At 48.9% G+C, this 13,884-nt stretch overlaps 1 protein-coding gene across 1 annotated transcript in view; it reads right to left on the bottom strand.

The window, feature by feature from the left end:
• Positions 1-13,884, bottom strand: part of CDC40 (cell division cycle 40) — a 386,639-nt gene that overhangs the window by 22,732 nt on the left and 350,023 nt on the right. The window contains exon 14 of the mRNA XM_085611551.1: positions 7,190-7,334. Within this exon, the coding sequence (XP_085467677.1) occupies positions 7,190-7,334 (145 nt within the window). The remainder of the gene's footprint in view (positions 1-7,189; positions 7,335-13,884) is intronic.

The raw sequence follows: 13,884 nt of genomic DNA, 5'->3' as shown, positions 1-13,884 counted from the left end.
GGGGAAGGAGTAGCCCTACTGGGCGATCAGCAAAACCTACTTGTCTGATGTTACAGACTTCAAGTGAGGCAAGTGATGGTGAATCCTGCTCCCTTTCTCCCCCCCTTTGCCCCAACTAGGTGCCCAGGTTAGCAAAACTGCAAAATAAAGGGGTTTGGAGGCTGCAGCTGCTGAGTGGTTGACTGACCTGACCTCTGGCTGGTAGAACCACGTGACCTGTGGGAACCATGTCCACAGCCACGAAAGGGCTGGGAAGCCTGCTGGCCTTGGTGGCTGGGTGGAATAGGTCGCTGTTGGTAGGCCCTAACGTAGCCCCGGAAGAGGTAGACTGGGGTTGATGAGGGGCCATGGATAGGCTCCAGGAACAGGCTGCAGCTCTGCTATCCTTAAAGTGCTTCAGCGCTGAGTTTGCCTTCTCAACAAAGAAGTAATAGCCATTAAAGGGCATGTTCATGAGCAAAGCTTGAACATTTCCCCCCCCCCCCCACCCGAGAGGCTAGTGGTTCTCAGCCAGGCATGGTGTCAGCGCCAGTGCGATGAAGTCGTTCTGCTCTGCGAGTCGGTTGTGTCAGGCCCACATTAGATGGGTCTGGTGGCTCAGTAGACTAATGCGTCCACTGCAGGGGCCTGTGCTCGACCTCATGGTCACAGGTTCAAATCCTGAAGGGTCCACTCAGCCTTTAATCCATCTGAGGTTGACAAAATGAGTACCATTGAGATGGGTAACAAACATCTGTTATTCAGCACCAAGATACCTACAGGTGAACGTGTGCTTTACAAATACACGTTATGTTATATCTGATAGTGAACTTTGTTGATTCAGCAATTGCTTGAAAGAGTATGGCCCGGGCCTCCTCCAAGACCTTTGAGAGCACTTTCGCAACCGAATCCCACATAGTGTGTTTGTATCGACCCAAAAAGCACGCAGTGTTCACCAACCGCAGTGCTAGGCTGGTGGAAGGGAAAAATCCTCTTACCGAAGGTATCCAGTCTTTTGGATTGCCTATTTGGTGGAATGGCAGGGAATGTGCCGGGACTGATCCTGGAGTGGAGACAGGGACCACCAAGCTCTCAGGGATGTTTTGCTAGTTGAGGAAACTGGAGTCCCCAGGAGTGGGGCAATGACAGAGGGCAATTCCCCAGTGCACATCAGCCTCTGTGCAGAGCTTGGACCAGTCCCCAAGGAGGAAACCTGTAAGGGCTTCATTGAATGGGAGTAAAGGTTCAGAAGATGTGACCCTGGCTGAAGAACTTCTGTCACGACACTGGTCTTGACTGCAACTGAAGTTACAAGACCTCAGTCGCCCTCCGCACCACCATAGCAAATGAGGCACCCTTCTCTGTAGTCATGGTAGGGGTAATAGACCGGGCTAGTGTCCAAACCACTGGCATCTGCCAGTTCCTTGTAGCAGTTGCACAAGTTACTTACCTTCAGTAACAATATATCTGTAAGAAACATTAGTTAGTTATAGATTCCTTACCTTAGAATTACCCCCAGGCATCAGACTGGATCCGGAAAGATTTTCCGTCAGCAGTACCTCTGCGCGTCAGAAGGTGGCGTTGGTCGGATCCAGGTTCGTTGTCGGTGTCGTGGTCACCAGGATGAAGTCGCATTAGCTACTGAGACGCCGCCCTCGCGCGATGACGTCAGTTCTGTACACGACTTTCCCCACCAGAAACGTAGAGCCGTGCAAGACACTGACCACTGGTGCACAAAACTAGGGCACTGGAAGGATGTCCTTAACCTTAGAAATCAGTTCGCAGAACGGAGAGGATGGGTGGGGTGGTAAGGAATCTATAACTAACTAATGTTTCTTACAGATATATCGTTACTGAAGTTAAGTAACTTATGCATCTGAAAGAAACACGTTAGTTATAGATTCCTTCCCTTAGGATAGCTACCCCAGCAATACCCGGTGGTGGGTCTGCGAACCAAGATCACACCAGAAAGTCCCGGAGAACAGAACGGCCAAAGAAGCAGTCTCTCCGGACTTGGCTGTCCAGACAGTAGTGTATGGTAAACGTGTGCAGTGATGCCCACATAGCTGCCTAAGGGATGTCATTTAGAGGCACTCCTCTTCCCAAGGCAGTGGTGGCTGCCGTAGACCTGGTAGAGTGAGCGCGTAGCCCAACTGGATGCTCCTTTTTAGCCAGAGAATAACAAGCCTTTTTACACAGCACGACCCATCGAGAAATGGTGGGTCTGTGTACAGCCCGGCCCTCCTTTGCACCCATGTAGCCAACAAAAAGTTGATCATCCACCCAGAACTGTTTTGTGCGATCCAGATAGGAGAGCGCACGCTTTGGGTCCAGACGGAGGAGCATCTCCTGAGAACCACCTTATCCGGATGAACAGACAAGAAAGGAGGTTTGGAAGAAAGAGCCTGGAGCTCACTCACTTGCCTAGTGGAAGTGATGGCTACCAGGAAGGCAGTTTTTAGAGTTAAGAGGCGTAAAGGACAGTTATGAAGCGGCTAAAAGAGAGCGCACATTAAATAAGTCAGTATGAGTTTCAAGTCCCACTAAGGCATAACAAATGGAATTGGAGGAAAAAGATGCGTTAAGCCTTTCAAGAAATGGGTAACTACCGGGGACTTGAAAAAAGAAGGCTGATCTGGCAGCTGAAGGAAAGCAGAGATGGCAGAAAGGTAGCCCTTGATAGTGCCCAGAGCAGGCCCTGCTGGGCCAAAGAGGCAAGAAACAAGAGTACTTCAGAAAGAGGGGCAGAAAGGGGATTCACAGCCTTTGGTGTGCACCATGCCACAAATTTGTTCCACCTGCAGGCGTATACCGTTTTAGTGGAGGGATGCCTGGCTGCCAAGATTACGTCACAAACTTCAGGAGGCAGGTCGAAAGACGACAACTGCCGCCGCTCAATCTCCACACAAGGCGGTAGAGACCGGACAGGTTCGGGTGGAGAACCGTCCCATGCTACTGCGACAGAAGATCCTCCCGAAGAGGCAGTCAGATCGGTGGATCGATGGCCATGTTGAGCAGCTCGGGATACCAGACTCTTCGTGCCCAATACGGAGCCACAAGAATGACTTGGGCCCGGTCGCGCCTGATCTTCTTCAGCACTCTGGGCAGAAGTGGTATAGGCGGAAAGGCGTACAACAGACCGCAACTCCACTCGCGACGAGAAGCGTAGCCGAGCAAATGCCGCCTTGGAAATGCCAAAGCGCAGAATTGCTGACATTGCGCGTGCTCTACGGTGGCGAATAGATCTAACCAAGGCTCTCCCCACTGTTGAAAGAGACCTTGCACCACCTCCGAGTGAAGATGCCATTCGTGATCCATCATGCACTTGCAGTTGAGTTCTTCTGCCCTGGCGTTCAGAGAACCTGCCAGGTGTTGAACCACCAAGGAAATGCCTTGATGTTCCAGCCATGTCCAGAGGCGAAGGGCCTCCTGATATAGGGTCCACAACACCATCCTGCCCTGCCCTGTTTGTTGCAATGCCACATGGTGATGGTGGTGTTGTCCGTGAACACCTGCATTACTCTTCCCCGGACAGAGGGAAGGAATGCCTTCTGTGCAAGACAAATCGCCCAGAGCTCCAGAAGGTTGATGTGAAGCCCAGACTCCGCCGGAGACCAGAGGCCTCTGATCTCTGTCTCTCCCATGTCGCCACCCCATCCCAGAAGGGTGGCATCCGTCACCACAGTGTGGACGGGAGAGGGATCCGCCGTTGACCCAATCCTGGTTCCTAAGCCACCACTGCAGTTGTCGAGCAATGCCCTCCAAGATCTGGACATAATCGGACAAATTCCCCTGATGCTGCGCCCACTGGAACTTCAGGTCCCACTGCAGAGCCCGCATATGCCACCTGGCATGATCGACCAGCAGGATGCAGGAGGCCATGAGGTCCAGCAGCCTCAGGGTCATTCTGACCGAAACCCGGGATGGAGGCTGTCAGATCGGAATCATAGCCCGAATATCCCAGACTCGCTATTCAGGAGGATAGACACGAAACTGCTTTGTGTCCAGAACCGCTCCGATGAAGACGAGCTTCTGAGAGGGAATCAGGTGCGACTTCGGCACATTGATGGAGAACCCCAGCATATGCAGGATGTCAGCCGTTGTTTGGAGGTGGGAGACGACTGCCTGGGGCGAGCCCGCCTTCATCAGCCAGTCGTTGAGATCGAGGATGACTGAAACCCCTTATCTGCACAGATGAGCTGCGACCACCGCCATCACTTTTGTGAACACCTGAGGGGCGCTGGTAAGGCCAAAGGGGAGCACAGTAAACTGAAAGTACTCCTGGCCTACCGTGAACCACAGGTAACGCCGGATGGCCGGCAGGACGGGGATGTGAAAATAAGCGTCCTGCAAGTCCAACGCTACCATTCAGTCTTGCAGGTCAAGAGCAGACAAGACATGAGCAAGCGTCAACATCTTGAACTTCTCCTTCCGGAGGAAGCGATTCACATCCCTGAGGTCCAAGATAGGACGCAGGCCCTTGTCCTTCTTGGGAACCAGAAAGTAGTGGGAGTAGCAACCACAACCTACTTCTGGGACAGGAACGCACTTGATGGCTCCCTTGGCCAAGAGAGCCGTAACTTCCATGCTGGAGACGGGGCCAGATGATCCTCCGACATGCGGTGGTATCGCATTGGCATGGCTAGAGGGGTAATATTGAAGGGGAGGGAGTAGTCCCTTTGAATTATTTGCAAAACCCACATCTCCGAAGTGATGGTGCGCCAGTGGGGGAGGTAATGGTGAATCTTGCCACACACTGGCGTTTGATGGGCCTGAAATGTTGGACTAGGAGGGTTTGGAGGCTGCTACAGAGGGGGGGTGGGGGGGTGGTTGGTGGACTGGCCTGCCCGCTGGCCCCCGGAACCATGACGTTGGTTCCCACATTCCCAGCCGCGCGAAGGTTGGGTAACTTGCTGCGGCCTGTGGCCCTGGGTGGGATGTAGCGAGGCACCCCTTCCGTAGCCACGAAAGGGGCGAAAAGCAGACTGCGCTGGATGGGAAGAGAGGCCCAAGGACTTGGCCGTAGCCCTCGAGTCCTTAAAGCGCTCTAGGGCATTGTGTGCTTTGTCGCCAAAAAGGCATCGGCAATCAAAGGGCATGTCCATCAAGGTGTTCTGGACATCCCCAGAGTGGACCTCATCTAGGCGTAGCAGCGAAGCGCTACCAACGTTGAAACGGTCCTGCCCAGAGAATCGGCGGTGTCCGTCCCACAATGAATCGCAAACTGGCTGCATCTCTCCCGGCGGCGACAGCCTGGCAGAGTACTGTCCAGGCCTCCTCCGGACACTGGGGCAGCACTTGCGCCACCGTATCCCACACTGAGTGCGAATAATTGCTCAAGAGACATGCAGGGTTTACAGACCGCAGTCCTAAGCTGGTGGAAGAGAACATTTTCTTCGCAAGATGGTCCAGCTTCTTGTATTCCCTTTCCGGTGGAGTGGTAGGGCATGTGCTTTTGCAGGTGAAGGCTTGGACCACCAAGCTCTCTGGGGTGGGGTGTTGGGAGAGGAAAGTGGGGTCGCCCGGAGCTGGGTGGTGTCGTCGGGTGGTCATCCTGTCCACGGGAGCCCCTGTGTTGAGCCTGGACCAGGGGCCCAAAAAGACGCCAGTGAGGGCCTCATTAAACGGAAGCAAGGGCTCCGAAGAGCTTGCCGCTGGTTGAAGCACCTCAGTCAGGAGATTAGCCCTGACCACCACAGTAGGAAGCTCGAGTTTGAGAGCCTCGGCCACCCTACGCAACACCACAGCATAAGACACTCCTTCCTCCGTAGCCATGGTAGGAGGAGACAACATGCCAAGGTCGGGTGAAGTGTCAAGACCACTGGCACCCCCCCAGTTCCTCTCTCCAGTCCTGCTCATGCTGGTCAGTTAAAGGGTCACCTGACCCCTCCCAGTCCTCCTAATCTTCCTCTGGATGCCACATTGGGTGGAAAGGGGCCCCAGGAGTGAACAGGGGCATGGAAAACCCCACCCAGCACCGGATCCGGCATCAGGCGACGCTGGTCCGACTCAGTGTCCACGTCGGGAAGGAGGCTGGGGTCGACGCCGGCCTGGGGGCTGACCGGCGTCGAGCCCAGTAGTTGTGCCGTCAGAAGCAGCGCCGGTGGAGGTGTAATAAGGTCAACCGGAGCCGATCCGGATCTAGGCCTGGATCCAAGGGGGGCCTGCGGCGCCGGAGCTGCCAGCAGCGAAGACCTATGCCCCCCCAACAGATTCCGCGGCTCCCGAAGGCGCGCCGGCGGGTCGGTCCACCCAAAGATGGCATGCATCGCCTTGTAGAAGTACGAAGCTGGGCGGGGGTCGCTCCAGGTCCCAGAAAGGGAGGGAAGCTCGGAGTGAACCCTTCGGGCTCCGCGCACGGAGCAGAGGGAGTGGCACCACCTGCGAGCCTCGTCGGATCGCCTGACCGACGAGGAGAAGTCGAAGAGCGATGATGCTTCTTCGACTTCTTCTTATGCTCCGACTTACCCGACCCAGAGTGTGAAGACCTCGAGCCGGAATGGCGATGGCTCCGCGACCGGTCCCTCGACCTCACTCTCGACCGGAACCTCGTACGGCGCGGAGCCGACTGCCGGTGTTTCGAGCAGCTTTTGGGACAGCTCCTGCAAAGCCTTTGGCGTCAACAGCTGGCATCCCGGCGACCACGAAGCTGAACGCGGAGCCGACCGACGCCACCTTACGACGCAGCGAGGTACTGCTGACGCAAAATCTTTCCGTATGTAATTTATGCCCATTCAGAGCATGTACACCAATGACTCCCAACATGTGGGCTGAGCCAAAGCCCCCCTCTAATTATGCTCATGATTGTCTGGGGACAGCTGTGCTGTCAAGCCAGACCACAAAAATGAGAGTGGAAGAAAAATAAAAACAAAATAAGTCTATGACATTCAAGCTTTCAATGCAGTTAGATGCTTCATATCTTGCTAGAAATAACAAGAAAATTCACTAATACTTTAAAATAAATTATTTAATAAATGTCATATGGTTTAAAAACATTTCTTTCATGGAGTCCAAGAAATGTTGCCAATCACACTGCAAAAGACCTAAAGAGGTTTTTAGCATCTATAGCATCAAGAAGATATAGAAATAATAGGCAGTGAAGCCATTGCTGTAATAAAAATCTACCTCATAGGTCAGTCTTTTGCAAAAGTTCTTTCCTTATTTCTGTGCTGGTGAAACTACTGATATGACAACAATTTATATGACTTACCTCATGTCAGGTGAGAAGTCAACTTGACAAGCATAACCAGCTACCATGTGACCTTTGAAGATTTTCTTTTTGTTCAGTCGGAATCTGTTCTGGGCTCCAAATATCAGAATTTGATTGTCCATTGATTGACAAGCCAACCATTTTCCTGAAGAGAGAGCAAAACGACTCTTGCTGTGAGTGCAAATGGAGCAAACATCGTACTATTTACTTATTCATGCTCTATCCTGAACAAACCATGAGGCACAGCTGTTTCAAGAAATCATTATCCAAGCTTTGGTAAGGTATGGGAATTAGCACTTTCATTATACTTTCAGGTTTCAACTGATTTAAAAAGCTGTGGTCCAGAGTCTAAAATGTGAAGTTCAGGTAGGATCACAGGGACATTTCACCCTAGAAGCTAAATAAATTAACGTTGAATACTTTTTTAAAGTTATTTCATGTAAAATTAAGGATTGCTTCCTCACCTGGCATGTATTTTATTTGTTGCAATGCACTTCAGAATTAAAATTAAGTTAGACCCCAATTTAATTTGAGTAACTGCCCCCGGACAAATTTGGAAACTATATATGTATCCGGATGGAAATGAGTCAAATATTTACAAGGTCATATTTTATACATATGCACACACAAACCTATGTAGCACAAATGGAGTTAAAGTGTCTGCGCCCATAGTTAAGCTGGTTAGTCAACAGAAAAAGGTTGGGTTTTTTTACACACCATTTCTGCAGGACACTTACTTTTGAAAAGTGCTTAAATCCTATAATTTCTCATTAAAATCTTGTGCAGCTTGGTCAAGTGGGTGAAAAGTCTCAGAAATTCCAAAGGGTGCATTTTCCACTTTCCGGAGTTTATGCTCTCCATCAAAGCAAACAATGTTTGACAGATTTACATCAATCTTGGCATGAAGTCAGGAGCTAGTACTGGAACAGACCGTCCAGTTATTCACAGTAAATTAATCCAGTAATTTGAAAGGGAATATTTTTTACGACTATCTTGTACTAACTCTAAAGTCAAAATCTGCTGAGCAACATCTCTCAAGTTCATGACCCATGCAAACCAGTTCTAGAACCATAGAACACTGACTGACTGCAAAAACATTAGGAACTGTGAGTTGTTTGTAAATATGCCCTCAGGAGTGCGCAAAGGCACAACCCAAATGGGTGAGCTACTGTCAAATAAACAGTTTGTATGCATGCTACATACCTGAAAAACCTGTTTTAATAACAGTGCAGCAGGTTCTCGGAGTGGGAGGGCAGGGCAGCTTAATGTCACTACCTGTATCTCGCAGGCTCTGGGGACAGGAATCTTTGAGGTTGGGTGGAGGGAGGAACAAGTCTACATACACCCTGTGCTCAAAGCCAGAGAGCTTTATGGGCAGATTAACTTGACAAAAGGTTTGGCCAAGAGCGACTTCCTTCTCCTAGATCGCACTTGGCATAATTGAATGCCATGTCTTATGAATCAGGGAGGCAGTGGGACTGGGAACAGTGAATAACATTCAGCCACTACCTGTGCCTAGAGCACACTCAGCACAGTCAGTCAGTCAGTCAAAATACACTTTATTCGATTTGTTAAAAATCATAAAAGCCATAAAACAACAGTATGTACAGGTTAAAAATACAAATCATGAATTGAGATCGGGATACCAAGTCCAAAAGTATCTTTATTCGGATATTAAAACATCCATACAAGAACAATGTATTTACACATTTCACATATAGTAATCTGAACATTTCATCTCGGGATACAGTCAGCAGTACGCAAGCTTATAAAAATACAAATACAAATACAAAAATTCAGATAGAAAGTGCATGATAGAGCAAATTAGTGTAAACACAATGCTCAATTATCGCGCTCCCCAATGACAGGCATTGCCCTTTTCTTTGTTTTAATTCTCTGTGCTGCAACCAAAAAACTTGCTACAGAAAATATTATGCGGGTACTACCAAGAAGCTGCAAGAAAATTAGCGCTGGCCTAACTTGGACAAAACCGGCTTCTGTTAAAATGGGTAACAAATATTTTTTTCTTGGGGCCCTATAAAAACTACAAAACATCATAAAGTGCATAGTGTCCTGAGTGGAAAAGTCATCACACTTACACGGCGGACCCCTTTCCGGTTTGCTCCACGTCTGAAAACAACCTAAGGTGTAGGGGATTAAATTGAATCTAAATTTGATTAACAAATATCTATGGAAGGGCTTTGTAACAATAGTGAGATATGGCTCCAGGGATGGGGAGGATAACAGCATAAAGTGTGATCTGACTGTTATTTTAGTCAGTTCCTGTTCCTCACGGGCCAGTCTCGCCTTATCCATAAAGTGTTTTTTAGTCCAATTAATATCCTCTTTCCTAATAGACGATGGCAGAGCAAATAGGTTGGGACGACCTAAATTGGAAAAAGTATTTTTTACATACTCCAACCATGGAATTTTATTCATATGATCCAGGGACATAACATCCTGCAGGATAACATGGTTAAGAGATAATTCTTGATTAAGCCATGTCTTCAACCAACATATTAGGGGTGCTAAGCCGAGCTTATCTGTTACGAGCTTATCTGTTACATAGTCTAAGCCCACCTCCTTATAAATCGAGTAAGTGGGGGTAGACTGGGGAACAAAAAGAAGGTTTCTTAAGAACTTATTTTCCACTCGTTGTAGCGATTCTTGATGAACAAACCCCCATAGAGATGAACCATATGTAGCTATGGAGATGCACTTAGCATCGTATATTTTTAAAAGGGCCTCCATGGGCCTTGCGCCCAGCCTGTTAGAAAATCCCAGTAAGGCCGATGTGGCTCTGGCCATTGAGAGGTTCTTTACCTTAATCTGCGGACCCCAGGTGCCCCTCTCATCAAACGTTACCCCCAAATAGGGAAAAGATGCAACCCTAGACACTGCCTCGCCCTTGCAAAAGAAGGAGATGTTTTTGCCCTTCTTAACATGGCGAGTTGCCACCATCGTGTGGGACTTTGTGGTATTAATTTTCAGATCAAGTTGATCCATGAAAGCCCCAAAGGAATCCAACAAGCGTTGAAGGGCTACCCCGGTACGTGCTAACAGGACTGCATCGTCCGCGTATAGGAGAGCAGATATCCTTGTCTCTCCTACACGCGGCACATCCCCCTCCACAGCCTCAAGATGTTTACCGAGTCCGTTTATATAAACGGTGAAAAGGAGGGGGGCCAAGATGCAGCCCTGCCGTACTCCTCTAACCGATTTAAAGTGGCTAGTACATCTTCCCTCCTTTGTAGCTCTTACTTTAGCAAAGAGGTCCTGATGGAGTAATGCCATGAAATTCACAAGGGACTTATCGACCCCCAATTCCAATAGAACAGCCCACAGTTTTGACCTGTTCACTAGGTCGAAAGCCAAAGAGAGGTCCATGAATGCCAAAAACAGGGACCCCTCCTTGGCAACTGTGTATTTTGATATTAACATATGGAGGTTTAGGCACTGGTCCACCGTGCCCCTTTTCTCCCTAAAGCCATATTGCATGTTTGAAAGGCCACCCCTCCTCTCGATGTTATCTGTAAGTTGGTAAAGCAGGACTCTCCCTAAGATCTTAATGGCAGAGTCTAGGAGGGAAATGGGCCTATCACACCCCGGGTCATCGTGCTGGCCCTTTTTGAAAATTGGCACGATGACAGAGGAGGCCCAACTACTGGGAAAGATGTTGCTATTGGCTGCTGTGAAAACTTGGGTCAAAACCCCTGCCCAGAGTTTTGGCGAGAGCATGTAAAAGTCTCCTGGGACCCCATCCGAACCCGGGGCTTTATTTTTGGATGTCTCCATGATAGTTTTTACTCCTGCTGAAGTGGAGAGGGCTAACGGGGGACAATCCAGGGGCTCCCAGCCAATATTAACTAGGCTCGGATCGCTGGCACCATAAACTTTGCTAAAATGGTTGAGCCATTTATCATCCGGTATAACACAGTCCATTATGTTGTTATCTACATCGGAGAAAAAGGGTTGATTAACAGTGGCCCAGAACTGGGAGCTGTTACGCAAGACGCCAGTAGATATTAATTTCTCCCACGCCAACTGTTTTATGGCGTGCTTTCTCCCCATAATAGTAGCCTTGTATACCTTCCTAGCCATGGCGACCTCAGTCCTGTCTTTCGGGGTTCGTTTCAGAGCTGTTAATAAGGCTTTATGGGCTTTAGAACATTTAGCGTCAAACCACCTGTGCTTTTTTTCAACACCACGGGTGCTTTTAACCGTAAGGGCAATGGATACTTGCGCACAGATGCTTTCAAACGCCCCCATAACTTCATAAGCTGAGGAACCCTCCTTCTGACAAATCTCAACATACTCGCCTAATTTAGGCATCAAATCCTGCATGAAATTTCCAGGCACCACTTTCGCCCATTTAAGCCTTCACCCTTGATCTATGGGACGTAGGACTAATCCCGGGTTGCTAGGGCGGGTATTAATGCCCAACCATTTATTCCATGTTACCACAAGCAAAACAGGATTGTGGTCACTATATATTGAAGTCATAGCCCCGTAGGACACCACTCTAGATAAAAAACCTGCACTCACAAAAATGTAATCAAGTATCGTGCCCGGGATTGATCCTTTGTAGGTGACAATTCTTTCACCTATCACCGGGATGTCGGGTTCGTACAGATTGGAATTGGCGAGCAACTCTTCAAGGGCTTCACCCCCTTTGGAGTGTTCGAAGTGGGGTATCTGAAAGACCATCATGTCCTCATGCTCACTAACCATACACAGATCATTACATGGATGAACATTAAAATCCCCTAATAAAACCAAATCATAATTCATATAATTATTTTGACTGAACATAGAGAGGAAAATCTCCAGGCTATTTAAATGGCCTGTTTCCAAATCTCTGTCCCAAGAATTGTAAAAATTATTGATAAAAACGTAGTAATCTGCTGAAACTGCCCATTCTACAATTAAGAGGTTTAGTGAACCACTATCCACCTGCCTAAATGTGCCTTTCAAATTTAAAGAAAAAAGGGACATAAGGCCACCCTTAGCCCTACCAGATTTACTAGGGACAGCTGGGATAGCAAAAGTAGAAAAACCATGCACCCAGAAATTGGGAGAGGTATCCCAAGTTTCTTGACATGCTATAATATCATAGGCGCTGATAAAATTAATCCAGTCGACATCTTCCCTCTTGGATCTTGCTCCAGCAATATTCCAACTAATAAAATTACACAAGTTGGGCTTGATTAGAGTAGGGGGACTGGGGTTAATAACTTGGACTGGTGCTGGTTGTCAATCAATTTCTTCAATATCAGAGAGTGTAGAGAATCTGTTAGACAAAACCAGACTCACCCTCTCCTATACATTAGGTAGACTAGTCAAAGCTGGCTGAATACCAGGAACGCTCGCAAAAGTATGTTGTGTCAATTGAGTTGGACCTAAGGTGTCTGTTGTGAAACCTCTGCGCCCTCTAAAACGCCCTAATACAGGTATTGGCAATGGAGGGGGGTAGAAGTATCCCAGCGGAATAGGTCTCAGACAGTCGCTCCCTGAGATGTCCGACCCATCCCAAAAAAGTCTATCAGCCAAATCTGGACAATCAAAATTAACAATAACACAATCACCCTGAGGAGTCTTGCTTCTTTTCCCAATCCACCCTACCCTGCGGGCGAATATCACGTGATTAACAATTTCTTGCCCGCCACAAGATGCCTCTCCGCACCATAACTTTGCCTTAGAGATTAAAGTGGTGGCTGATTCACCCGTACCATCAGCCAAGGGGGGTACACCAATAAAAACTGCGACTAGTGGGGCTGCTTGCGGGGGCAAATCAATGTTTACATTGCAACCCTTTGGCCCACTGGGTACTGTTGGCCCACTGTGAGTTCCACCTCTGATCTGAAGAATAGGCTTAGACCCACCAGGTACATGGCTTGGATCATTGTTGAGACGTATTAAACTATGCCCTCCCTCCAAATCTGGAGCCCTCCCTCCAGAAGAGGGGCTAAAATCGGATGTTTCATTTCTGTTACTATACTTTGGGTTCCCAAGGACAGTGCCCTTTGTCAGTTGAGTAGAAAGTGTAGAAAAGTCTTTCACCATATTATCAATAGCAGTGCATTTAGTCAGTAGGCCAGTAAGACAGGTATTCAGTGTTTCAACAATGTCCTTAGCAATAACCACTAATAGGGGCTCAATACGGGCTGTAAACAATAACTCAAGCTGATCACCCAGAGAAACATCCCGAGCGCGGACGGGTATTAGATTACTCTCCGCTTTCTTTCTTTTCCTCAAAGCTTTGTTAGTAACAGTACGTATCTGTGTGGGCTCGTGTAGGGCGGGGGCCTGGGTGTCATCAAGTGGGGTAGGATTCGTAGTAGTAATAGGTGGCGGGGTAAGGATGGGCTGTTGGGTACATTCCTGGGGTGCCTGCAGCTCAAGGGGAGTACGTTGCGTAGAGTCAAAGGTGTGAGCAGGCAATGACGCTGGGGAAGCAGGTAAACCCAGCTCCAGTTCCGCGTTTGCTATTTCCTTTGATAGTACACCCACCGCAGAGGAAAGGTACGAAATAATAGACTCGGACTGTCTAGGCACCTTCGCTCTCTTGACTCCGGCATCAGTAATAACAGTATGTTTGCGCTTACCCATTGTAACTGTTCAGGGGGCTGGCCCAGCCCTGCCTCCGCCTGCCACCGACGGCCACAGACGGCCCGCCCTCTGCCCGGGCTCAGCCC

Source organism: Triturus cristatus, chromosome 6 (genome assembly GCF_964204655.1).
Source record: "Triturus cristatus chromosome 6, aTriCri1.1, whole genome shotgun sequence".
In the NCBI taxonomy this organism is placed as follows: Eukaryota; Metazoa; Chordata; class Amphibia; order Caudata; family Salamandridae; genus Triturus; species Triturus cristatus.
Note: the sequence above shows the minus strand (reverse complement) of the source record. Positions and strands in the feature narration are given on the sequence as shown.